At 47.2% G+C, this 25874-nt stretch overlaps 5 protein-coding genes across 5 annotated transcripts; 3 read left to right on the top strand and 2 right to left on the bottom strand.

Moving 5' to 3' along the window:
• Positions 1–3313: 3313 nt before the first annotated feature.
• Positions 3314–4418, bottom strand: GGS22DRAFT_166005 (uncharacterized protein). Its single transcript, XM_047961776.1, has 3 exons — positions 4327–4418; positions 3949–4278; positions 3314–3877 (listed from the first exon to the last, which is right to left on the bottom strand). The coding sequence occupies exons 1-3, from the start codon at positions 4342–4344 to the stop codon at positions 3773–3775; spliced, it is 453 nt and encodes a 150-aa protein (XP_047817582.1). The 5' UTR covers positions 4345–4418; the 3' UTR covers positions 3314–3772.
• A 167-nt stretch (positions 4419–4585) lies between these two features.
• GGS22DRAFT_25367 (Rix1 complex component) lies at positions 4586–5907 on the top strand. Its single transcript, XM_047966610.1, has 2 exons — positions 4586–4823; positions 4895–5907. The coding sequence occupies exons 1-2, from the start codon at positions 4703–4705 to the stop codon at positions 5821–5823; spliced, it is 1050 nt and encodes a 349-aa protein (XP_047817583.1). The 5' UTR covers positions 4586–4702; the 3' UTR covers positions 5824–5907.
• Positions 5908–7640: 1733 nt separating this feature from the next.
• On the top strand, positions 7641–9700 carry GGS22DRAFT_194970 (P-loop containing nucleoside triphosphate hydrolase protein; the record flags this gene model as incomplete). Its single annotated transcript, XM_047965593.1, has 5 exons — positions 7641–7930; positions 7983–8176; positions 8235–8675; positions 8732–9226; positions 9279–9700. 5 exons carry the CDS (start codon positions 7641–7643, stop codon positions 9698–9700), a joined length of 1842 nt encoding a protein of 613 aa, XP_047817584.1.
• Positions 9701–10729: 1029 nt separating this feature from the next.
• Positions 10730–14455, top strand: GGS22DRAFT_180400 (P-loop containing nucleoside triphosphate hydrolase protein; the record flags this gene model as incomplete). Its single annotated transcript, XM_047963764.1, has 1 exon — positions 10730–14455. One exon carries the CDS (start codon positions 10730–10732, stop codon positions 14453–14455), a length of 3726 nt encoding a protein of 1241 aa, XP_047817585.1.
• A 3298-nt stretch (positions 14456–17753) lies between these two features.
• Positions 17754–19888, bottom strand: GGS22DRAFT_180401 (uncharacterized protein; the record flags this gene model as incomplete). Its single annotated transcript, XM_047963765.1, has 2 exons — positions 17754–19420; positions 19477–19888. 2 exons carry the CDS (start codon positions 19886–19888, stop codon positions 17754–17756), a joined length of 2079 nt encoding a protein of 692 aa, XP_047817586.1.
• Positions 19889–25874: the final 5986 nt, after the last annotated feature.

A 25874-nucleotide genomic window follows, 5' to 3' on the forward strand; every position in this document is an offset into this window, starting at 1 on the left:
AAATATTCGAGCCCAAATAATACTGAGCAGGGCATCTTAATCGTCTCACAAAGTTGATAATAGGATACACCCGACTACCGGTGTAAATGTCAGATCGCACAATCGTGAAGATTGGGCTGGACGGCGGCGGAACCTATTATTAAAAGCAAATCTTAGGTTCTTATGTCACCTATCCAACGTTCGGAACCTATCTCCCTATGTATATCCCGGACCAGTAACCTCACTCCGAATCGTCAGGTCTAAGTATACCACGAGCCGCCAAGCTAGCGTCGAAAAGTGCCGGACTTCTGGAATCCATGATAGATGGATTCGGTCCATTGGTGTGTTCTCACCCACCAAACACCCTTGCATTCAGGCCGTGATAGCCATGGATGCTGAGCAAGATAATCAGCCGGTAAGCTAGATATTATGCACATCTTCAATTGTTTCAAGTGAACTTCACAGCTTATAGGTCCTGCACATAGAGTGGACAGGGACTTTTAGCTGGACGGATTTATACGGATTTCGGATTTGGTAACTTCAAAATTCCCCCCACGAATAATCTCGACCGTTGGACTCCCAAAAACCCAATAGAACCGTGCACATCGCGCCCCGGCAGCCGTGTTATTCCTCGAAAAGGTCACACCGACATTAACTGGCGTTTTATACCATCCACGTTGTTTCCGGGGCTTCAGGGCTCACTAGCAGTTTCAGCCGTCATGCTTTACGTGGCTTACTTGGGGCCATCTAGATCCTGGGATCCACCGAACCGGACTTTCGAGCCTCTTCCGCTTTTCTACTACTACCCCGTCCGGGCCGCGAGTCCACCCACTCTATTAAATAGTGTAGAATTGAAACTAGACAGGTAGGCTATGTAGTATGAGCTACTGTCAGTCGCAAACGGCCTAGAGTTTCTACAATACATTAGAGCACGACTTAGTCTCAATTATTGTGGAAAGGTTCAAGGCCTACTTGGCGATTCGAAACAATGCCAATACTACAAAGTCGTATCGACATCGATCTCCAAGCTTACTATTGACACGTTTTCTGTTATTTAGTATACGATTTCAAGCTTAACAGGCAGTTTTTGATCTTGATTTCAACCCGAAAGATCCGGTGACTTCTGTTAATCTACATGGCACATGCTGATCAACCGACATAGGCCGAAACGCGGTTCCTAAACCATGTTCGTCTCGAATATTTCGATAGAATTTCTTCGCGTGTATATTTAAAGTAACGTTAAATTTTAAGTCGCTATAGTCGATATGATGTGAGAGCCTCAGATGAGATTATTAGTCAGGTCATATTAGGTATGACCAACTAGTTCAATTCGGTTGTATGGGACTTATACCTTGAGAATGGTTGCTGGATGACTATCCTAGCCAAGGTGCGTTTCGCCTGCATATATCATTCCTAGCGCCTACCTATTTCCATCCTTCACATGCATCAATGATCCCATAACACCTTTGGTGCTGACTGCAAATTTCTAGAATCGCTCAAAAGGTGACAAGGTTGTCGATCAGCTGTACCTAACGGTGATCGTGGGCCATCCCACCTAATCTGAAACAAACGACGAGCTCCCCGGAATCTTAGGGACGTACAGCTGAGATTCCCCAAAGCTGTGATTAGCTCAATGTCAGACAGACAACTCGTGGTTCACCCATTGGGTTGCTCACCCACCTTGTTGTTGATAGGAACGACTAATCGGTGTTCAACAAGACCTACTTCAATAATCAACTTCATTGCATTATTATGTTGGTTGGTACATAATACAAGCTGTGTTACCTCTATGCCGCTTAGGTTAATGTACTCCGATGCAAAGTCACTTGCAGTTACGCCCATTGGTTCAATTCATACACATTTCAAGCCATGCAATTCAACTGGAGTAACACAGCTGCGATCCCGATCTCTTGCCAAGCAGAACACGCGTTAATGTTTAGTAGTTATCACCTCGTAGGAATAGGCTGTACAGCCACGATGCGCCGGACGGATACGATTCCGCGTATAGGTCGTGTCTGTCAAGAGCAAGATACCTCGGAGACAATTCAAAACCAAGATGATAGCTATTGGGAGGTCTAGGAATCGGAGCCTACACGTGTTTAGCGAGGCTCACCTGCCTACCTAGGTGTCAAAATGTTGGAGCTTCGTCCGAAAATCCATCGGCAGCCTCTTATAAGCCTACGTGTGGAGTTGAGACATGTTTCATCGTTGCCACGATTGATCAAAGTGGGATTTTGGTGGCTCCGAGTGTAATATGTGCGGTGAGCCCCCGTGATCAAAGGTCGCGTGGTGACGCCAACAGCTTCCAATCGAACCCTAGCAAGCGCAAATACTTGCTTACCCAGCCGTCACAATAATGCGAATCGGAAAGCTTATCCAAGACCGCTATTCTCAACTTGCAGTATCAGTATTTTCTTCCTACTTCTAGTCCATTATTCATCTATCCTCAACACTAGGAGTATGTGGGCTACATCAAGTTTCAGCTCCGTAAAGCTCGGCTGTGCCTCTATTCGGCAAACTCGGACCCGACGTATGAATTACAACCACATTAGCATTAAGAGCGCTCGATATACATATCTAAGCGCTTATAGTGAATCGCTGCTACCCAGAGGCTTATTGATATCGGCGGCCTCACAATGAAGGGTCAACGGGAGTGGTCACTTCAGCAAGCTCTCCTTCAACTTACGGGCAGTTGGAGATTATCGTCTTTATCGCGCCCGACTCCCCTAAACAGAATTACCATCGGGTAAGGTAGTATAGTAAGAGGATTTTGCCGGGAATGTCTCAGCGCCTCATCAAACATGACCATTTTTCAGGTTGGATTAACACGCTCCATCCAGATGTTATCAACTTCCCCCGACAAGGAAATAAGGAATTGAAATTAGGCAAGCGATCAAAGGAAATCAAGTATTTCTAAAGTTTCAGAATTTCGATACCATGGGCTTGGGAATCGTAGGAGTAGACGAACGTCGATTCTAGAAGTCAATAGTCTTGGGGTGGCATGATCAAGAAGCTCCCTAAAGAGGAGCATTCCTAAAAGCCCATGCCTTCTAGAATATTATTGGACACTACAAATAGAATTGCGAGTGTATATATCATGATAAGTCGGCTAGGGGGAAATCACGATAGGAACTGGAATGTTTCTAGTCGCTGTTAGGTCATCCATATTGGGTACGTGTAGCACGCTATCCTTCGACTTTTAGTCTTTGATATTCATAGACATTCGTGGTATGAAAAACCGAGGTTAATGTGATGAGCTGCCGTTGCATAATACACTACTCCAATAGTAGCTAAAAGCGGACTGGGAAGAAAGGGATGGTTCCTAGACTCCATATGAGGTGGGAGGTCAGCTTTAGACATTTTAGCGTAGTCTTCAACAAAGCAAGGTGGTAGACATCGAAACCTCCGCTGTATTGATGAGTATATTGCAACCTAACGTCAGCAGGCCAGCTTGGTCGTCATCTTATACCCTCCAACATGAACGCGCTAGACTTCTATGGGGCTGGTACCTTGCGTAGACGGGGCACAAAAGGCTTTGCATTCTCTGGCGTTATATCCACAACAACATAACTCCTAATTAGTGTAGAAGCAGCAAGAGTTCCAACACTAGGGTTGTCGATCTCGAAGCCTAACCTCCCCCACCATCATATCAAATCAATTCCATCCTGGCAATCTTGGGTATAATGCCATCCTGAACGCCGCCCAATGCAGTGTACGTCATAGTCGCTAGCTTACGAAAGCTAGGCTATGAGTCTTCAAACTCGAAGAATGGTGTAGAGGTGATATCGCAATCCTACACCGGAGGCGTGTCGTGGACAACGACTAGTAGGTATTTGAGCTCGGGCACGATTACGAGCTCTTGCTTCTTCGTGCGTAGTCTAAGTAACTTCAGTTCATCCTACACCAACTGATTAGCCCCTCATCTCATCCTACCACTCATGTGGGTAGCCTTTGTTTAGCACTACTCACCTCTGAGTCAATCTCGTCAACCAAGCTCCCGGCAGTAGTCAGGAACGTCCAGACCATACTGCCGAGCTCTTGCGCGGCTTGTGTCTCATTATTGGTGTTGGCGTTGACATCGGTCGAGAAAGACCCGCCGGTGGGATTCGGTAGCGGCAGCGAAGTCTTATTGTTGTTATCAATTGGAGCAGGAGATCGCGCTGGTCGGATAGTGGATATCTGGCCGTTGGTCTTGAGGACGGCGCCGTTTGTTCGGTCGAGCATGAGCCATGCTTTGACGCCGGGCTTCTTAGAGAGCCGGTGCAAGGATTCTTCTATAGATTCGGTGGTGATAGCGGGCTGAATTCTTAGTTATATTCTTTATATTCAGAGGAGGATAGAACTTACTAGGGATTTCTCGGCCATTTTGTCTTCGTAAATTAGAATAGTTACTTTAATCGTAGTGAAATCTAAGTAAATAAACTGTCGATGCTTTCCAGCTCTTTATTGAATAATATTGCTAAGACAACTCAGGGATCTGATCTTGACGTAAATAGCTTGAGCCACTTTAGCCACTAAAATCGCTGTTCAGCCACAACTGATAAGATAAAGGGTAGCATACTGCGGCTAATCCGAATTGGATTATGCCGCTAATTACCGCCAAAAAGTTCAAATGCGATTAATGTCACTGTCACTATTCAGAGGACTATTCTGAAACGATAATGCGAATTGGTTAATTGGGATCATATCGCGGTGCCTTTCTGATCCCAATGATCGACTCAAGATGGGTTCCAGCGCCAAGAAGAAGAAGGAAAAGAAGAAGGACTTCCAGAAGCCCAAGTTGAAAGTAGGAAAAGCCAAGCCGAAAGCTTCCAATTTCACAGATACCAGCTTTAAATCTAAAGGTATATTATATCGTCTCTTATATTTAAGTGTTATATATTATAATTCAAAGCTAATCTACCCCCTTTTATAGGTATCGTATTACAACAGCAATTAGCTGAGAATGCGCCGAATCCGACCGAACGATTCAAGCACAACCTTTCTCTTACGGCCTCGCGCTCAGATACTCAACGCAGAGATGCGCTATCATACCTTACGGGCCAATTATCTACTTCCCCGCCGACAAATCCGGTAGGCACGTCGACGTTGCTTCAGAAACTTCTGCCCATGATGTCCGACTCTTCCGGGCCTGTGCGGAACCAATTATTGAAGCTGCTGCGGAATCTTCCCGCCGACGAAGTACGACCCCACGTTGAGAAGATCATGCTTTATATTCGAGGAACCATGACCAATATTTCCCAAGAAGTTAAAGACGACGGACTTAACTATATGGAATGGCTTCTTGACGTCGCTGGAGAGGAAGTAGTTTCGGGTCCCGGCTGCTGGGTCAAGCCACTTCGAGACTTCATGTCCGTACTAGGATGGACAGTCAAAATTGCCCCGACCACCGCGGCGAAGAGCGGATGGACATCCGCGCCTAGAACCACGTTCGGCGCTAAGAAATATGGTCAATCCTTCCCACGTCAGATGCTCATACTTTCTAAATTCCTAGAAATGGGATTTAAGCCAGGCGAACCCACACCCTGGTCTCCCAACGACTGGTTTGATAACATAGGCCGCGTACCAAGGACGTCGGACCCGTTTGGATATCTCGGTTTATTCAAACCCCCTAGAGATGAGGATGGGGAGATATACTGCAACCGGGAAGACAGACAAGATGTCTTTCAGAAGAGATTCATGGCGGCAGTCGAGGCTGGCGTAGATATGGCTAAGAGGGAAGGGGGAACTGCTGGGAGAGCTGCGGCAACACTGGATCAAGTGCTGAGGGATGGTATGGCTGATTATGAGCAGAACTCACGACTTGACGATGATGATTATTTGTGGGATGGATACATAATGTAGGCTTATTCTCGATATACCCTATGAATATAACCTACCTATACCAAACAAGACTATCATTCTATTCCGACAGTATATTCAAGGGCAAATTCAACTCAACCCCTAGGTCTCTAATAATCTAGAACCATATCCCCCCACCCCTTTCCTTATGTACCTGTATATACCGGTACCTAGTATTACATAATACTAAAAAGAAAGTCTTGGCATGCCCCCCCTATTTACTGCTCACAAATCCAATCATGATAGTAGACCTATGTTGGCATTTAATTAGGTATACAATTGCGGAACATATTAAGATAGGTATATGTAAATAATATGAAGCATGTTATACTCACAAGTCAGGGCTCCTTCTTAGAAATACTATCTAGCCCGTAGTAGAATTACCATTATATTACCTTTCGTATCAGATAACATTTCAATACTTACCTACATGTAGGTACATGTATGTATCCATAGATACATGTAGAGGTACTTAAAAGTGACATAAAATTATCCACAGCCATGTCGTTGCTTCCCCTTAACCTCTTAGAACTTAAAAAAGAGTTTCATATGCCTCTAGTAACCTAGGTAGACAAGAGGTATCTACATGTATGTACTAAGTATCTACGTACTGAGAATTCTACCTAGTATATACTAGAATATACAGCAAATTGAACCGTATACTGCGTACTACCGCTCCAGAGACGGCCTGCCCCCGAAACACCTACCCAAGTAACGTCGGTTCAGTCTTTCCCATCGCCAACTACTCTAATCAGTAATGCCAACCAAAAACTATTTAACACCACCTTGGGTCCCTCTCAAAATTTCTCTTTTCCTTCTTTCCTTACACAACTTCTTTCCCAATTTCCTTCCCATCTTTTGTGAATCTCCTGGTCAGATCAAGTCTGCCCACAGGATTCCTTTACAGCAAAAGGTAAGTCTCATTCTCACTTTTATCTAAATTTCCTGTCTCTACCAGCATTATTATTTCCATCATTATCACTCATAAATCACGTGGATTTGATTCAGGTAAATCCTTACACATCCACCTTCACTATACCTACTCATTCCCTCATCCTTCTCCTGCCTCTACTGGTACACCCATTCCTTCTCCATATACCTCTCCTCCCAATCTCCCTTCTACTAGCCATAGGGCAGCTATTCTCTGTTTCTACTTCTCCATCGAACACGACTCTTGTTCCCGTCGTGAATCCATCTACCGATCTCATCTATGTCTCGTACCGCTACATAGGTAAATTTCGATTACACGTACCCTACCATCCAAAATATCCATCACTCTTCCCTCACGCAAACAAAGCACAAAAGTTTTCAGGCTTGGACACAATACTTTCCTTTCTCTATCTCCAGAATCAAACATACCCATCAACACTTCCTGTTCAACTCAACCATATATGGGAACTTGCCTTTTTCTCTTCTGCTTTAGTATTGGATTCTAATTTGACTCTTCTAGGCTAGTTTCGACAACCTGATAGGATATCTACTATGTAAGTGTTTATTTCCCTAGAAATATCTTTTGGTTCTAGCTCTGTTGCGTGTACTATCTCTGCGGTAGGATATACGCATACTTTTCATATTGATCTCATCTCTATGTACTTCTATTTTTTTTTTTTTTTGCTCATCTATTCATTCCTAGAAGTGTTTCTTTTTAAATGTTACATCTTGTGTATATGCTATATAGCATATGGTCCTTTTATTTGGCGTTCACGTCACCCTCGTTTCGTTTTTATTGAAATCTTGAAGCTAAAAAAAATTGTACGTTTCATTTACACTGACCATATTTCTCTAGCCTTTGCATAACGACTCACTATCGATTAACAAACATGTCTGCTGGTTGGGGAACCTCAGGCAAGCAGCCAGCTCTCCCTGAGCAGGCAGCCGGTCCCTCCACCTCGGAGGAGCCTAAGCATCCTGCGCAGCCGGCTGGTGATTGGGGCCAGGCCTTCCATTATGACTACACCGAGACTGATGTCGACCGCCAGTGGGGTGGAAATGGAGCTGTGTATGAGTGGCAGGGTGAAGAGGGCGATCTTGCCCCTGAGGATCCTATTCTAGAGGCCCAGCTTTTCGGTGAGCCCGACATGCGCTTCGGTGCGGGTCTTGACATCTCCAAGTAAGTAGTTATCCATGACCCCCTTCAACTTATGATTCACTGACTGGAACAGGATCTACTCTATCAACGTTTCCCAAGAGGGTGAGAAGCGAATTGCCCCTATCTTCAAATTTGAAGCCGCTGGCCTTCACCCGGTTATGTTGAAGAATGTGCAGATGTGTGGTTACGATACCCCGACCCCCATCCAGAAGTACTGCATTCCAGCAATCAACATGGGTTATGACTTAATTGCTATTGCTCAGACCGGTAAGATATTATATAACTTTGGATATGAAAGTACGTCGTTTTGCTAACTTGGTTCAAGGCTCGGGCAAGACGGCAGCTTACCTCATCCCTATCTTGAACCAGCTTATGGGCAAGGCCAAGAAGTTGGCTGCTTATCGCCCAACTCCCCAGCAGCTCATAACGGGCGAAAAACGCCCTGTACGAGCTGAGCCGCTGGTTCTAGTGATCTGTCCTACCCGAGAGTTGGCAATTCAGATCTTCAACGAAGCACGCAAGTTCTGTTACCGCACTATGTTACGTCCTTGCGTCGTCTATGGTGGAGCACCGATTAGTGATCAGATTAAGCAAATTGGTGGAGGCTGTGACCTACTCATCGCAACCCCCGGTCGCCTCGTTGATCTCATGGCACGCGGCCACTTGTTGACCCTTCGTCGACTTCGATACATGGTGGTTGACGAAGCCGATGAGATGCTTGACACTGATTGGCAGCAGGAATTCGCCGAGATCTTCTCTGGTGGAGGTAAGTTCACACATTTCATTGCAATGGTATATTAGATCGCTAACATTTAATGAAAGATCATGAGGAGGACAACGTGCAATACATGCTCTTCTCCGCTACATTCCCTGCAGCCGTTCGCCGCCTTGCGCGAGACCATCTCGCGAGCAATCACCTTCGCGTCCGCGTCGGCCGCATCGGAAGTACTCATGAGAATATCAAGCAGGACATTGTCTACGTGAAACCTGAACTGAAGCGAGGTGCTCTCCTCGACCTTCTTTACTCCATTGAGCCTGGTCGCACGATTATCTTTGTCAACAACAAGCGCGCCGCAGATGAGATTGATGACTTCATCTACAACAAGGGCGGCTTGCCTTGCACTTCCATGCATTCGGATCGTACTCAGCGCGAACGAGAGGATGCGATGCGAGCCTTCCGTGCCGGAAAGGCACCTCTGCTCGTTACAACCGGTGTATCAGCCCGTGGCATTGATGTGCGCAACGTGAAGCACGTCATCAATTTCGATCTTCCGACCATGGATCACGGAGGTATTCAGGAATATACCCATCGCATTGGTGAGTTTCTCCTCGTCGTTGATAATTGATATGGTTAACTAATATTGTATAGGTCGCACCGGTCGTATCGGTCACACTGGCACTGCAACCTCGTTTTACACTGATCGTGACATGCCACTCGCTGAAGATCTGACTAAGATCTTGATGGAGACCAAGCAAACTGTCCCCGACTTCCTTCAGGAGTACATCCCCGAGGGAGCCGATCCCTCCAACTTCAAGATTGAGGATGACAATAGCGAGGACGAGGACGAGGCTGCTGGCGGAGAGGATCCTTGGGGAGTTGGCGACTCTAAGCCCGCCGGAGGTGACGATGCTGGAGTCACCGATGAAGGTGGATGGGGTACCGGCGCTTCTGCTGGAGAGGCTTCTGGTACTGCCGGTGATGGCTGGGGCACCGGCGCTTCTGCTGGAGAAACTTCTGGTGCTGCCGGTGGTGGCTGGGGTGCTGGATCTGCTATCCCTTCTCAGTGGTAATCGCTTCTGGTTACCTATTCCTCTTCCCCAGTTCGGGCGAATATCTTGAGGTTTCTTGAGAAGCACTGATGCACATGTTCGCATGTTCGCATCCAATTCGCTTTGCACTTCTGTTCTGCCCTAGAGGCATTAACGAGACGAGAGGGGCTTACCGCAAGACAAGGATGACAAGGACACGAGTTTCTAGGTAACCGTAAATAGGATCTCTGAATAAAGACTGCGTATTTCCCCTATAATTCTATACAGAAACTTCTTTGATGGTGACATGCTTTAGTTTCGTGCTACAAGTAACACGCTCTACGCTCTTTTCCATACTCTCTTGATTTTGTTATGATGACGATGACACATATTTGGTGGAGATTCAGTGGCATATCTTCTGATCACGTGCTGTAAACTAAGACCCTCTAAGCTTTGGCTGCTCACGTGATTTTTCTTGAGATGGCTTTTCTTTGTGGTCACCTAGCCGATAGCAGCTGTGAAGCAGCTGTTGACAGGCCCGGCAGTCGTTTGTATGGCAAAAACTTTCGAAGGCATTTTCTTGCACAGGACAAATTGAAGCCTCGACTCAAGATTTCAGTAATTATTCCAATATTCCCTCACATAATCTATCCGATGCTTGTCTTTTGCAGGAGGCCATTCTAATATGATCTAATTAAGATTATAACAGTAACCTTTTTATAATTAAATTATAGCCCCAAAAGCATGGGGATGTCACTTGCTAGCTAGCGTTAACAACTCCAACAACCTAAGAGCTTAACGGGGGAAATGAAAGATAATAGCTTATTAATGTCTAAGTTTACTCTATGGAAATGAGTAGTTCGGATAAATCACTGTCGGATATAGCAGATGGCACACGGTGATAATCTGTACAATTAGAAGTCATGCTTCTCCATGACTCATGAAGGTCAGTACTTATGTAACTTTGTCCTGATATCAATTCATATTTGGTTTGGTCGCTGATTATACAAGGATGGGACGTAGGAGTAGGTAATGTCTCTTTCGAAGAGTCCGGCGTTGGTCGGCAAAGGAATGAAGGTTAAAAGCCGCTGGCTACTGGCGAGCGACCTTCATTTCAAGCTTCACGATCTTGACCGCGTCGCTCGTACGGCAGACTGGATCGCCTCAATCCCGCACCAATATAATGTCTCCCGCGCCATCATCTGTGGTGATCTTTTCACGACACGCACTTCTCAGCCGACGAACGTACTCGCGGCATGTTACCGCTTCTTGGACAAGCTGGGCAGTGCCGTACCGCATATGGACATTATTTTGGGCAATCATGACTTGGCGTATCGTCGTGATTACACCACTTCGGCGTTGGAAGCGCTAGCTATCGCCCGGCTGGCCCCGTTCGTTACACTCCACACTGAGATCGGATTTCATAAGTGGGATGGGAGGGATGTACTCGTGATGCCGTTCCGGGAAGATCAAGGCGAAATTATCAAACATATACGCGATTTGGACCCGAATATCGCGGAAAAGACAGTGGGGTTCGCACATCTGGCAATAAACCGGGCCATAACCCAGAAACACATCATCAACCCTGAGACGGGAATGGCCGGGTTGCCTAATAGGTACCCAGGCCTTACCAGCGCGGGTGAATTTGCACCGTTGGCAAGGACGTTTACCGGACACTTTCACAGTCACCAAACAATCTTCCAAGCTACAAACCAGAACGGTCAAGATCCACGAGGAAGCATAACATACATCGGGGCGCCGTTACAGCTTACCTGGGCAGACCTGTTTGATACTAGAAAGGGAGCCATTTTACTCGACCCTGAAACCCTGGACGTTGAGTTTCTTGACAATCCACATGCCGTGGGCTACACGTGCGTCGAAGCGCAAGAGGTGCTAGCTGGCCGGATAGACATTGATCAAATTCGAGACAAGCATGTCATGGTCACGGGGAAGCTATCGATGTACAAATACATCTCTGCCAGGGACCGTCTTGTCAAATTAGGAGCTCGTAGTGTGAGAGATTGGAAACATGTTGTATCAGGGTTTAGCCAAAGCGGCCTCGGCAAGACTATGCTTCCCGCTGATATTCAGAATCGACGGAATCGGGAAGAGGAGGTCTCGGAAGCCGTAGGAAACACCCTACCTAACCTCACTAGCCCCCTAACTGCTGCTTCGTCAGAACTGGCGACTGGTAAAGTGGAACTTAAACCAATTGACCTGACCGGACTCATCGAAGAATATGTGTCCTCTCTGGATCTTGAATCTACTTTGGATGATAGGCGTGATATATTATCTCTCGTTGGGAAGAGGCTCTTTAATCTCCGCAACTCCTCTAGCGACAAGGTCGACTACGATGTTAAATACAAAGATATGCTCGACCCGTCACCCCAATCTGCTCTTTTTATCCCCGCGAACGACGCCCTACAGACATCTAAGGCGGAGACAATCTTCGTTGCAGACCCCGTTTCTATCGAAATCACGAATTTCCTTGGCGTCCAAGGCACTCTCAGTTTAGACTTCAAGCAACACTTTCAGCCTGGTATAAACTTAATAGTGGGGCACAACGGGGCAGGGAAGAGTACGATTATCGAAGCAATCGTCTGGTGCCAATTTGGACAATGCATCCGAGGCGGACTAGGGGTTAATGATGTCGTTAATGATGTTGCTAAGAAGAATTGCAACGTCCGTCTGACGTTTGCAAACGGGTACACTATCTCGCGATTCCGGAAGCACGCCGAGTTCCGCAACGGTGTGATTGTGGAAAAGGACGGCGTAATCCAATCGCAATTTGAAGGACCCGATGCAAAAAGTACCCAGGCATCTATTGATAGTCTGTTGGGGGTCGACTTCGATACGTTTATCAGGATAGTCTTGCTCGGGAACGAGAGTGCTCCTAGCTTCTTGAATTCCAATCCATTGCAGAAGAGGCAGTTGATCGAGTTGGTTTTAGGACTAGAGGTCTTAGATGGATGTGCGGAGACATGCAACTCGATGTTGAACCAAGTTGAGGAGGAATTGGGGGGTATGCAGTCGCAACTTGGTGGAGTCACGCACAAAGCAGAGCTCCTCACAAGTCGAGTCGGTCAGATAAACCAGACTTTGAAACTCCTGCAGCAGGAGGTAGCATCTCTTGCTAAGGAAATGGAGGGCAAGAAACTGAAGCACGAGGCAATTATGAATCAGAAGGAGCTTGTTGGTAAAAAGCTCCGGGAAAGCCTTGAGGCTGAGAAGCTTCTACCGGATTTAAAACCTAAGCTTCTGAGCCTTCGAAGTGATATTTCTTCAGCGCAAAATGAGGTGGATAGGCTTGATGTCTTGGCTAGGCTCGCTCAAGCCCGCTCATTTATAGATCGTGAGCGGGTCATTATCGAGCAAGAGGTAATAACAACCAATACGCAGCTGCATCATCATCAGGACGATCTTCAGCGCCTTATTGAAGAGAACAGCGTGCTGGATATTCCATCTTCAAGTATCGATGAACACAAAGACATCAAACGAGATGGTAATAGCGGCGCGCAAGGTTTCATACTGAATGTCACACTTGCCTTTCGAAAATTTTGGACATCGATCCTTAACATCGTCAGTCCGAGAGCAAGGGAAATAGCTCTTAGGGCCATGGAAGCTAGGCGGCGGTGGGACGAGCACACGAAGGCTGTCATCACTCTCACCAATAGAATCACTCACATGCAAGACAGAATAGCAAGTATGATGGACAATATAGCAAGCCTTCCTAGCAATGTTGCCAGCCAGACTGGAATTAATGAGGGTGATGTTCATCTTGCCTTACGAAAACTTACAGCACAAGAAGCATTAAAAGTTCCTCGCCAGTTGACTCTAGCCATAGATGAGCTAAGGACACTGAGTAATCGGCACACTCAACTACAACTTGAGCACGAAACGCGAGAGAAAAAACGACTCCGAAAACAACGCGACGTCGAAGAACATGAGAAGCAGACAGAATCTATAAGAAAAAGCTGGACTGAATCCTTCAACAAGTACCATCTTTCGCTCGCCAGAAAAGAGCAAGAAATCACCACGCACAAAGAACTCCTCGAATCCGAAGTCGAGTCCCTCGCTAAATATAGCCACCAAATCGTCGACCTAAGAAAAGAAGTCGCCAGCATAGACTCCAACCGCGAAATCTTCGCCTTCTGGCAATCGGCCCTCACCAGGCGCCAGGTCTCCGCCTCACGACACACGTTCCGCCGCCACGTCATCGGACGGCATCTCGGGGAGCTCAACAAGCTGCTCGGCCAGATCCTGATGGTCATGTACCAGGACGCGCACTACGCGCGCCACATGACAAGCGGCGCCCTGAAAACCCTCTTCGAAGACGACGGGGAAACCCCTTCCCCCCCACCTAGCAACAACGAAGAAGAGGGTAGCACCTCGGTCCTCGAACCCTCGCTCTCAATGGCTTCCACCCTAGGGTACTCCAAGAAAAGCGGGGGCGAGCGTAAACGCGTCGACCTAGCTCTCTTCTTCGCGCTATTCGTGATGAGCGAGGCGCGCAGCGCGCATCGGGCGCGGTACATGCTCGTCGACGAAGCCTTCGACGGGCTCGACGCGGCGGGCCAAGCCGCGGTGCTGAAGCTCTGCCACTGGATGACGGGCCGCTTGGCTTACGTGTTTGTGATTACTCATAGTCGGAGCTTCATCACGCTTGCGGAAGACGAGGGCGGTGCGGAGGGGGAGGTCGGCGCGAGTGTGGTTATGGCGAAGGCGGGGGAGAAGGGGACGGAGTTTGTGGTTAATGGGGTTTGTGTTAGTAGTGCGGCTGGGGAGAGGGAGGATTAGGGGGGAATGTGATTACGAGTAGGTAACTACTGATCGCGTTTCGTGGGGGTTGGCTTGGAGGGTTGATTACTGGACCTTGGGGACTATGCCTACGTATTCTGTGTATGTAGTGGAGGAAATATACCCCAGACACCGAGAATTCGATCCCATCTCAATACTATATTATTCATCTAGGTTACACACTATCTTAGATCTCAACTCTATCAAAAAATCGATATCCGGGAAGTCCGGATAGCTCTCAAACAACGAATATCTCCTTGTCGTCGAGGAGACGTCGTAGGTTACCCCTCAAAACCATATCCCTCACGGCAAATATCAAAACGATATTGGCTCGGCGAGTGACTAGGAAGAATCTCGGAAAGAAGAAGGTTGATCTCGGTATGAGTAAGACGAGGAAGAGAGGGGATACATACATACCTAGTACATAGTATGGGAACAGGCAGAAGCGATAGAAAAAAGGGTTCCACACACCCATCACACCTCTCTATTTTCTCGGGGATAGGGATAGGGGTTTGGATTTTACGTTGAACAAGTAGACCCTCGGCATAGATCAACATGTTCTTGAACAATGTGAAGTCATATTTCATATCTACCTAGGTGGGAGATACATATTTCAAAGCACCAAGACTCGGTGTCTTCCCCGATACTACCACGATGATATCGGGTATAAGCACACCTGAGTACTAACCCGCACACCCACCACGCTCTCGTTCTCGCTCATACCTACCTAAACAGATAGCGTAGGTGTGTAATCTAGTTTAGTCTAGCGTGGACTTGCGCCTCTACTACTTACTAATTCCCCGTCCGAAACCGTAGCTCTTAGCCCTTGAAATGAGGGGGGTTGTCACGACGACACCAATAGCGCTGATTAGTACCTACGTAGAATCCAAGCTTCTTAATCATCTTGAGACTGGCTGCCAAGTAGTTTCCTTTCCCAGTCCTACGAATCCTGGACTGACTCATCGATGAAACACCTGGGCATCAGGATCTATCGGCTCGACAGGAGGATTTCGCAGTTCCACCGAAAAGTTTGTCCTCCGTCGCACATCGCGATCACGCGTGCTGAATAACCAGAGATAGATTGCCTCGGAAGTGGCACCTACCTCCTTATCTAGCAGCCAACCGGCACAGCACGCTGAATCAGCGCAGGAGGAAAGGAAAGAAAGAAAGAGAGGAAACCCCGACGGGATGAGTGCACGCCGTGAGGTCTCGGAGTCTCAGCTTAACAATCCCCCGGCGCTGACATATCTCACCTTCTTACCTTACCCACAGACCATATATACATCCATCCATACCAGCGAACGGCACAGCCGGCGTTACGCAGTGATAAGTATCCGACCCGTGCGTTACCTACCTAATTACACAGCCGGGGGCGTAACAGCTCAGCTGCTCAACCCGATTTCTAATACATCACCTGCGTGCCAACCGAGCTGCTTAGTAGGCAGCGGTCTATTACACATTACCTGTAAGTAACCTACCTGTAACCGCGTAGCCAGCGGTAACCAGGCAGCGAGCATCCACGACAGAAGTCACGAACACGACTACCCCGTAGGAGTCGGACGTGTGCTCCTAACGCCGGATAGGCGAATCCACCCATCCACCCCTACAGTACCTAAGTAATTAAGCCGACGGCGCATCGCCTCCAAAAAGCAGAAAGGTAAGGAGACCAACTCACCTATATTGAAACACACGCGACGTAGTATATCTCCAGCCTACCTACTACAGCAATCAATGCGATACGTCACCAAAACCCGTACCAATCCCCCAACGTTCACCGCGCGCGTGTCATTCACGCCGGGGCGTTCGCATCGTGAGTTGTACAACCCAAAACCCAAGTATGTACATATGTACATAGAAGCGGGACCTACCTAATCATGCATCTCGCACCAAACTCAAGCTCCAATTGGCTGAGTCTAAGTCCTAGCGCAAGACCTATTTCCCGAAAGGGCAATCGAAGAAAAACGATTGGTTAAGAAGAGCCCGACCCCTAAAGCCGGGGGGAGATTTACAGGTAGGCAGACGCGGATTAGGGGATTGGTTCGGCAACTAGGTTCAAGCCATCTGCGCAGCTAAGGGGACACCCCCGGTCGAGCCCGGGATATAATAGGGTAAAATATGGGGCCAACCTATGAATTTCACGTCAGTCATGTTGACGATGACTCACCCGGTCGACCCACGGCTGGCCAGCCGACGGGTCCATCATCGACCTTTTGACTCGCTCTCCCCTTCTGCCAACTCTACAACTGCCTCACATCAGCAAACAAGGGGGGAGAGGGGAGTATCGTGATTCGGTACCTTCGTGCCGGTTGTCAAACGTGTGTAGCTTGGCCGCCTCGTGACGGTGAGACAGATACGTCGTATCAGTTCTTTTGCTTCTTATCAAAAAATCAAATCTTGATCCACAACTTCGGCTTTCTTCAGCTCAATGGTCAGTATTCCCAATGCACACAAGTTTCACACTAGACAGAACAGAAGCTGGCAACTCAACATGAATAAATCGTAGTCTTTTTTTCGTTGGGTTTCCAAGCTCGAAGCTTTTTTTATCAGGATTTCATGCTATCTGCGGAGGTTGTGTCTCTCTCAAAGCTCTCTAGTAGTAGTTTCCGCTTTGTTTCTGTACCTCGAAGTTTATCTTGATACTCGATTGCGCAACACCTTTTCAGGCCAGATAGTGATAGAAACTAGAATGTCTTGGTGCGCCTTTCCCTCTTTCTCGTACCTACTATGTCGAAGGACAAACGGGCATCCGCTTTTCGACGAGTGCCAGATGTATCGATCGGCGGGTTCGCGGGTACGTTTTATCGCCGGACGTACGAATCAAGTAAAGACTAAAAATTTGCGGCGCCTGACTCGAGGTTATCGCACAAAGTGCTAACTTGCCATGCTTCTCGAGTTCCGCCGTTCCCACTCTCTGCTAATACCTCCGCTGCTGCCGCCGTTGCTGCTATTGAACTAGCCATTATTGCTTTGAACGATCACTATGATTATCCCCTCCGGAACACCATTAGAAACGATAACCCATCTCCCTGTTCATTCGTACACAAGCAACTACCCACCTTCCGTCCCCATATGCTTTGATCCTGGAAATGCATGATCCGAGAAAAAAATAAAGATTTTTTTTCGCCTGTGCCACTGACCATTGTCGGGGTTCTCTATAAACTATGTGACTTCCATATGTGGTATCAACCCGTCGAAGCCCTCCTGTTGTAGAACAAAAGAAATAGTTGAATATTGTCACAAGGGATATTTGTCGTCGGTAGCGCGAAATACCTAAGTATGCTGTAGATAGCAAACAATTCTAGCGCAGGATACCTTCCCACATGCCTGGGCCGCCGGGACCTCCGACTGCAGGGTGAATCGCGGGAATGATATATGATCGAGCATCAGTTGCGCAGCAAAATCGTTTCCGTCCCCCATTCGATTGAACCGGGGTCTGTTGGTTACTCAAATCCATAGATGTAAGACCGCGAACCATGGACTCATGGCCTTCTCTTTCAGCAATGCTGTAGTACTGGGTACTTAGCATCTCGCGGACATTCTCCTGGAGAGAATTGTCAATCGACGTCGGCCGGCTTCGCTTTGAACCGAGTCTACCGGGTAACCGAGGCTGGGTGTTCGATCGCTGTGGGTAACTTTGAAGTTCTTGTAGAGCACGAGCAGCGTTCGTGGCGTCGTCAAGTTCACATCCTCGCGCCAATGGAGTCTCCATTGACATCTGAACCAAATCTTTACCCACCGTGCCGGTGTAAGATTCAGGTGAGGATGTGATGCAATTCTCTTCATAATCTTCGGGTACCGGAGCGATGACGGGTCTTAAGCTCTGCCTCTCACATAACTTCGCGTATCGGCATCGCGCCTGAACATCCAATTTGGTGGACGGCGCGCTGGCCAACGACGAAGCAGATGAGATTGAGGAAGAGCGAGACGTACGAGACGAATCAGAAATCATCGATTCCGGTGAAGATGCTGTTGAAATAGAATTGGCAAGTGAAGAACGACGCGTTGAGACGTAACTCATGGGCGAAGAACTCATAGAACCAGGCCATCGATCCAGAGTCTGGGAAGCAGAAACATTTGCAGCTTGCGCCATTGCGAAGCCCATGGAACCTTTACCGCTAAGGAGGCAAGTAGCGACAGTTGCGGCAGGAGTGCTAAATCCGATCGATTGTGGAGTGAGACGAGGAGTAGGTAATAGACCCAAAGCTGGAGCAAAACGACCTGGAGTATGTACAGTGGCCGGTGCGGGCTCCATAACGAATGGGATGTTGAAAGTCTTGGGCGTGGACAGATCGCTTACGTAACTTGACGCGTCCGATGGGGGAGAAGGAGCCGAAAGAGACGGAGTCGGCGTGGTATCTCGGAATTTCATTACTGACGGGCTCAGTGGGATGAGATCTTCAATATTATTGAGCTCCGGCTCGAGGTTAAGAATCAGATCCCTCCACTCTTGATGCTGTTGATCCGGAATCTGGGAGCAGGCCGACCCAGAGGACGGAGGTTGCGATGGCGTATGTTTTAGAACGATTTCGGTCCACCGTTTAAAGACTACATCGGTGATGTGAAGTTTCCATTTTACAGCCTCGAGGAATGCCATCTCATTCTGGTTAATCTCCTGCGTCGCAAGTCCGGATATTTTACTCCAGGCTCGTGCCGAGTAGTTTCGATCCTGCAAGTACTTCGAGGCAAGAATCAAAGCAGCTAAAAACATACGACGACCACACTGCAGAACCCTGCTCGCGTGGACATCATCGGGTTGTTCCATGGTAAAGTCATGCTTAGGGACATGGGGCTTAATCAGTATCAAATAATAGAGGGCGACTTGCAAAGTAGAATAGCTCGTACGAGACCGGCGCAGAGTTTCTTGGATGAAAGTGCGCAGAGGTAGCACGGCCTTGGGACCCATTTCCTGTCGATGGAAGACGGAAGATAGTGGCCAAATCGCTTCTACAATCTGGGTTGACGAATCTAAAGGAGTTGAGCTCGGATTATAGGGAACACGGGAATATTTCGTTATTGCTTACCGACGAGGCTATCGACAAAGTTCACCTTGCGATCACTTTGGCGAACCAGAGGCGGAGGGCATCCAGTCCTGGTAGACGCACTACTATTGGTGCGTCGTGGATTACGGCGAAGCTCTTGCGGAACTTCGGCCTGTTGCGGCTGTGTTGGCCAACAAGTGTTTAGTGAGATCTGGCTGCATGTAACATCAGATCTGGAGGGCCTAGACAGCCGTGCATAAGAATAAGAGGCGCACTGTTCTGACGAATCAGATGCGCAGGTGGAAATCGTAGTATCATCGGAGGATTGAGAAGATGCTTCGGACCAAACCGAGGCAGCGGAGGATGAGGCGGAAGAGGCTATAGAGGAATTGTATGGCCCATTTTGGGAGGAGTTAATAAAAGAAGGCAACGAATCGATGTCGTTGCACATCATCTTGAGAAGAGCAAGAGGTAAAAAGTCCTAAAACTAAACCTCCAGTCGTCTGTCAAGCAGAGTCAAACCGATTAGATCGATATACCGAGAGATGGATCGTGAAGTTCTTTTTTTAATCGACTGAGAGGTTTTACGATAGCAGCATCATATGGCTATCGCAAAACAGCAGATGAATCGAAAAAGAGATGGTTTCTAGACACGGGTGCCTCTAACCAGAGTTTCACGAACGATCAAACCGGAAGACAGAGCGGGACAGACGACTGGAGTAGTTGATATCGATTTCGCAACCTGCATCGTGCGTTTATTTGTTTCTACCAGGGAAACAAAGAATTGGGGGTTAGGACAGCAGTCGCACCAGCTAGATATGCATCAAGCTGGGCTTCTACTTAACCAAATGTATGGAAATCACGAGTCGATAAAAGTAGGAGTCGCGACTTGCAAGAGTTGGTAGTTGCGGGTTAGATCGGCTTGTCGAGGAATTAGATGATCGGGATATCGGGGGTTCGGCGCGAACGCGGTTGCGATTGCGATTTGGGGGTGGAAAGAAATGGCTGGCGTCGGATTGGCTGACGATGTTGTGTAAGAAATCGGTTTATGCAAGGTACGGCTGCAACCACTTTTTTTTTACTCTAGTACCGATAGAATATGCATGTGTTATACCGTTGATGTAGGACCAGAAGATACGAGAAAAGTAAAAAAGGGGATTTCACTATGGAAATCCTAGACCTTTTTAAATTGAAGTAATGAAGATATACCTGAGGCGAACAGGCGACGAGATTAATTGCACGGTACGGTACGTGTTTGATACGGTGGAGAGGAGAGGATAGAGAGAGGATGAGTCTTGAGTCGCGTGGTCGAAGCCGAAGAGTAAGAAATAGGACCAAGGAATAAAAGGCCAGGTGAAGGCAAGTACGATGGCGAAAGATAGCGACAGGGTGTACGGATGTATTTTAGTTAAGTGGCCTTTGACTTTTGGGTTGGTAATGTCAGGTACCTATTCGATGACTCTTTCTTTGGTGTGAGGTGGCGAAGACAGTCCGATCATTACCGCTAAGTGGGCTGTTTGTACAGGTGGTCTTTGCGCTGAACCTTCTGGGAACTGTGAACCGTAGAAAGCTTGGGATGCTGCGAACCTAGGTAATTCCTTTTAGGGGGTGGTCGGTGCGCTATAGCGTTTGAAGTACCTAAGTAACTTTTTCGGGCTTGCGAAGGCTGTTCTTTTTTTGGGGGGTGCTTAGGTGGCGCTGTACCGTGCTGGCTTTACACGGGGGCTGGTATGTCGAATTATGGTGTATGGCGTATGGCGTAAAAAGTCATAGACCGTATTAACTGCGGATCCGGGTGACTCCCAACCTGGAACTAGCACGTTGCAAAGGAATTGCAAGGGAAAAATGACGGTCACACGCGTGGAAGCCTGGGAATGGGTCCAGATCCAAATCCAAGCCGTGCGAGTGGCGATTTAATCCAAAGGAACAAAGGGCTGAGAGGAGATATTGGTGAGTAAGAGTTAAAAATGAAATAAAATATGAGTACAAATTAAGAGTGAAGTAATGTGTGAGTCGCCGGGGTATACGCAAACAGCAGTTTCTTTTCTTCTTTTTCCCTTTGAGTAATCTGGGGTGGCGTCCGTTGCTGTTGGTTCCAAAGTAAAAGTACTAGGTAGGTAGGTATTTTAGAAAGAAAGAGGAATGATAGTGGTGGTAATAGTAATAACAATTGTCGATGGACTGTAAGATGTCATTGGGACATAAAATTGGTGGATATGATTCGTTTCGTTGGGAGACCTTGTTTTTTAATTCTAATGGGGTATCGTATCGATGAATCGACTTTTATTTTTATTTTGTTTTGAGATGTCCTCTTTTTTTCAAGTCTCGGAGAGTGCAAGTCAATGCCACTGCGGAACAAGTAGAGGTGATCAAGAATAAGAATGCACAATCGAAGAGAGGAGATCGGGTATGGAGAAGAATTGGAGGATCTCGGAGAGCAATGAACAAAATTTGTAAATTTGATGCTATGCGCTCAAGTATCGCTCTCTATGGTATTAGAGCAGACTTTCAAGAAAGTCGCCTTATCGTCGTTTAGATCTTTAAATCGAACATTGCGGCGGCTTTGTTCGATGGGAGGAGAGAGAAACGGGAGAGGACAGCCGACGCATGGGGCACCGGCGAGTTTTGAATAACAGGAACTGAAAGATTCGACAGTCAATTGGGGGGGGGGATACAGGATACAGGATGCGTAGGATAATGCATGTACAATTACGGTCAAGAGGATGGGGGAAATCAAAACTACGAGCAATGAACGACGACTCCGAACAGACTACACACCCTTGCAACAAAAAGAGAACGACCAATAAAACGTTAACACTTCAGCGCCAGCCAGCCAAAATTATGTGGGACCATGGTGTGTCGACAACAGATGGTCTTGCAATAATAAAGGGGGTCCTAGTTTGGTACTAAAGCGATTATTTTACAGTCTAATTGGTTCAAACGAGTTTGAAATGATTATTTGGAGTATTAACGAGCCACTCAATGACGAGGCTGGGGGGTTTCGAAGGGCACCCTCCCCTGTAAATGTACGAACACTATATCCAATGAGGAATGGTGGTCATGTTATAAAATCACTCTCATTGGTCCAATTAAAACCTCATGTGGGAAGCTGCAGATAATCAAATTACCCTTGTAAAATGGATGAACATGATGCATCATGTACTAGGTATTATTATTATGTACTCTTAGTACCAAGTACCTATTTATGATACCCCACCAATGTGGTTTAGTGTGCATGCAACTTGTAAGTAGCCATTGCGACCTAAGCTATTCAAGGCCAACTAGAAAACTTGAAAGAACAACCTTGGACATTCAATCCAATCAATCTTTATCGAAGTGGGAATGATGGCAACTTTGAGAAAGAGTCATCACCTCCAACTCTATATCCAGTTATCCAACCATGTCCTCCATCATCTACACCCCCCCGGTTTTCTCCTCCTCCTATCCCTCATTCCCTATTATTTCATCCCGCCACAAACTTGCGGGCATGATGTCCTTCGCCCAACCAACAATCAAATCAAGCAGACAGGCAGATCAAGCATTATTTGCGTGATGTTGTTGTTTATTAGATGGGCGGCCACATATAATCAAGCCTGGTAACGAGAAGAATTGGCCGGGCTGGCTAGTTGCCTGACTGCCTGCTACCATGAATTATACTTCATTGGCAAAAAGGAAGAAATAGGAGAAAAGAAATAGAATAACTCGTTGATATTGCTGCTTGTTCTGCCGCCGTGTACATACATGCATCGCTTCATCGCTTGCATGTACGAGCGTTCCATGTATGAATTCGAGGTTTGCTTGGAGCAGCCGGGCAGCCTAGATCATACATACCTACCTACATACGTTGCCACCAAAGGGCGGCGGCAGCGGCAGCGGCAGCAACAGCAGCAGTAGCAACATTGGCAGTGACTTGGTGTAACGCCCGCCTTGCAAATAGTGAAATTTTTGTATGTTTGGGGTCAAGCCGACATGACCTACACGAGATGGCGGGGACTCAGATTTGCGATTTGCAACGAACCCATACGAAAGATGGTCTGGTCTAGACAACACCTAAAGCATCGATCCTTCGAGAAGCTTCAACACGATCAACATTTATCCACCGACGACTTACATCACGATATTTCAGTTCAGAGATATCCGTCACGAGATTTTCGTATTACAATACGTTATCAGTGGCATTTCTAGTGTGGTCACCTACAGAGACAAGGTCGGACCCGCGTCTCCCCTCCCTGCGGTTCTGGGGTTACTAGGTACTTACCAAGGGAAGAAACAGTCACACACCACCCTTAAGACATCGGCCGTAGATCATGACTGTTGTCAGCCTACCTAGATTAATCGGTTCTTTGCCTCAGGCTCATATCCTTTCGAGATCAAGTGCTATTTTCGTCTTGATCTGGCAGCCCCGGAGCCTCGTTTCTTCAGGTTGAATAGAATCGGCCTAGACTCGAGTTATCTCAGATTCAGGTACAAGGCTTTCTTCCCTTCGCAGCCCTAAGTAGCCCTGAGTCGAGGCTGGGGTGAATTCACTGCCGTAAATCGGAGCATATCTCCATTGCTGGCTTGCCACGGTCAACCTGCACGAACTTGTAGGCATTGTGTAGAATCTCATTACTTGTTTCGGATAGGAGTCACCCGTATCCGCCTTTTGTGACTTCGCAGTAGGCCACATTGTTTGAACTACATACGGATCGGCCCACATATCGAGCCAAGATCCTGCGTCGGGCGAAGCTTAGGCAAGCCTCTTCGTTGCCTTACAATAAAACTTGCAAATGCTGAATGAGATCAGCCACCACCTATTTGGGTACTCACGACGGCGAGGTTTGATCGATCTTTTTGTAAAGACAATAATTATTATAAAAACAGTGCGAGTGCGATACATAGGTACTCTCGGCAATCATGATAAGTTTGCACATATCCATCCAATAAAAACATCATGATGACAACCAATGAGATCGATCTCATATGAGCTAACTTCTATAGTGCATACATTCTTCATATAAAGAATTTTCTATAATTCGAAAGTGGTGGTACATTATCACAAGATGATCAAACTTCGACGAGGAAGACCAGACAAGCCCGAGCCCAGGTGATCAATCCATAATGATTCATCTTCATTAAGATGCTTTGCAAACTTCGCTTTGCTGAACTCGTGGTTCGCTGGTTGACTTGTCCCCTCAAGAGACTATACTTACGTACTCAAATCACCCAGCGCATAATAACGCGTAGCTGGAGTTCGTCATGGCATGTTGTGGCTTTGATAAGCCTTTTGTCCGAGTAGCTGCTCATACCGGACGATCTTTCACCATTGGAATCGCGAGCATCACGGATTGAAGAATGACGTATGGGCTCAACGCCAATAACGCCTTGAACTCTACCATATATGAAGATTTATACTCTCTTCATAGGTACGTAGTTCATGAGTGCAATTATTATCCATCCCGTCTTGGCGTCAAATGTGGCATTTGAAGTTGCGCCACGGAATATTATTGTTTCCTAGGCTGGATCAAGGCCAATGCTACCAATACTTAACATTTACTCCCTTAAAATCATAGCGTACAGGAGAAGCAATACGACGAAAGCCGCCACAATATGCCTACGTGGTATCACCAAGTATTATGTTAAGAAGGCGGAAGAGTTGAGGGGTAATCGTACTACATTGGTATAGTAACCCATGATAGATATCCCATCAATACCTACCTAGGTACGATCCGGGGCTATTCCCACCATGCAGGGCCACCTAGTTTAGGCTATCCCCCAGGCTTTGATGAAGCATATGGCGTCCATGACTAGCGATGATAAGGTAGCAAAAAGCCATCGGAAAGGCTAGATGAATTATCGTCAATGACGACATGCACTAGGAATCAGCCCGCAGCCCTCCTAGAGGTCTTGAGTACATAGAAGGGATCGTTCACCTCCCTCAATGCGCGATCAAGTGTATCAGCAGGGATGTGAACCCATCTCGAAACGAAATCCCTTTCCCGCAACTTTAGCCCTCAAGGAGGACCACATATTTGCCACACCAACCAATTAGACAAAAATGCTACCAGATGTACCAGTCACAGCCCAGCATCGCGATGACTCAACTCAACCTCACTTGGCTAAAATGGCGAATCCAATAATCCATCGGTATCACGAACCAGATTCAACGACCGAACCTAATGATTCAGCGCGAGATCGGAGTAGGACAATAATCGTGTATGGACCTCGCATTGTGCCTCGCTTGACGCCGAATGTGAAAAAAATTATTACATAGGTCATGCTGAGATTCATCTGAAGAGAGTTTTGAAAAACACCGGGAGACATGAGCCAGCTGATGATGACTACCTAACTACCTACCTACCTAGTAGGTGACATGAAAAAGGAGATGACAAGCCCTAAAAGCTGATGACTTGCTTCGGGGTAACTCAGACGTCGGTAGCCACACAGCTGAAGCGCCTTCA

The sequence above is a fragment of the Annulohypoxylon maeteangense genome, assembly GCF_022496945.1.
Source record: "Annulohypoxylon maeteangense strain CBS 123835 unplaced genomic scaffold GGS22scaffold_11, whole genome shotgun sequence".
In the NCBI taxonomy this organism is placed as follows: domain Eukaryota; kingdom Fungi; phylum Ascomycota; class Sordariomycetes; order Xylariales; family Hypoxylaceae; genus Annulohypoxylon; species Annulohypoxylon maeteangense.

What these genes read in the sequence shown, in the direction of transcription:
- GGS22DRAFT_25367 (XM_047966610.1), top strand. Translation starts at nt 4,703, where the DNA reads ATGGGTTCCAGCGCCAAGAAGAAGAAGGAAAAGAAGAAGGACTTCCAG. An exon ending in TACCAGCTTTAAATCTAAAG is followed by an intron (nt 4,824 to 4,894) that starts GTATATTATATC and finishes CCCCTTTTATAG; the next exon opens with GTATCGTATTACAACAGCAA.
- GGS22DRAFT_166005 (XM_047961776.1), bottom strand. An exon ending in TTGACGAGATTGACTCAGAG is followed by an intron (nt 3,878 to 3,948) that starts GTGAGTAGTGCT and finishes CAGTTGGTGTAG; the next exon opens with GATGAACTGAAGTTACTTAG.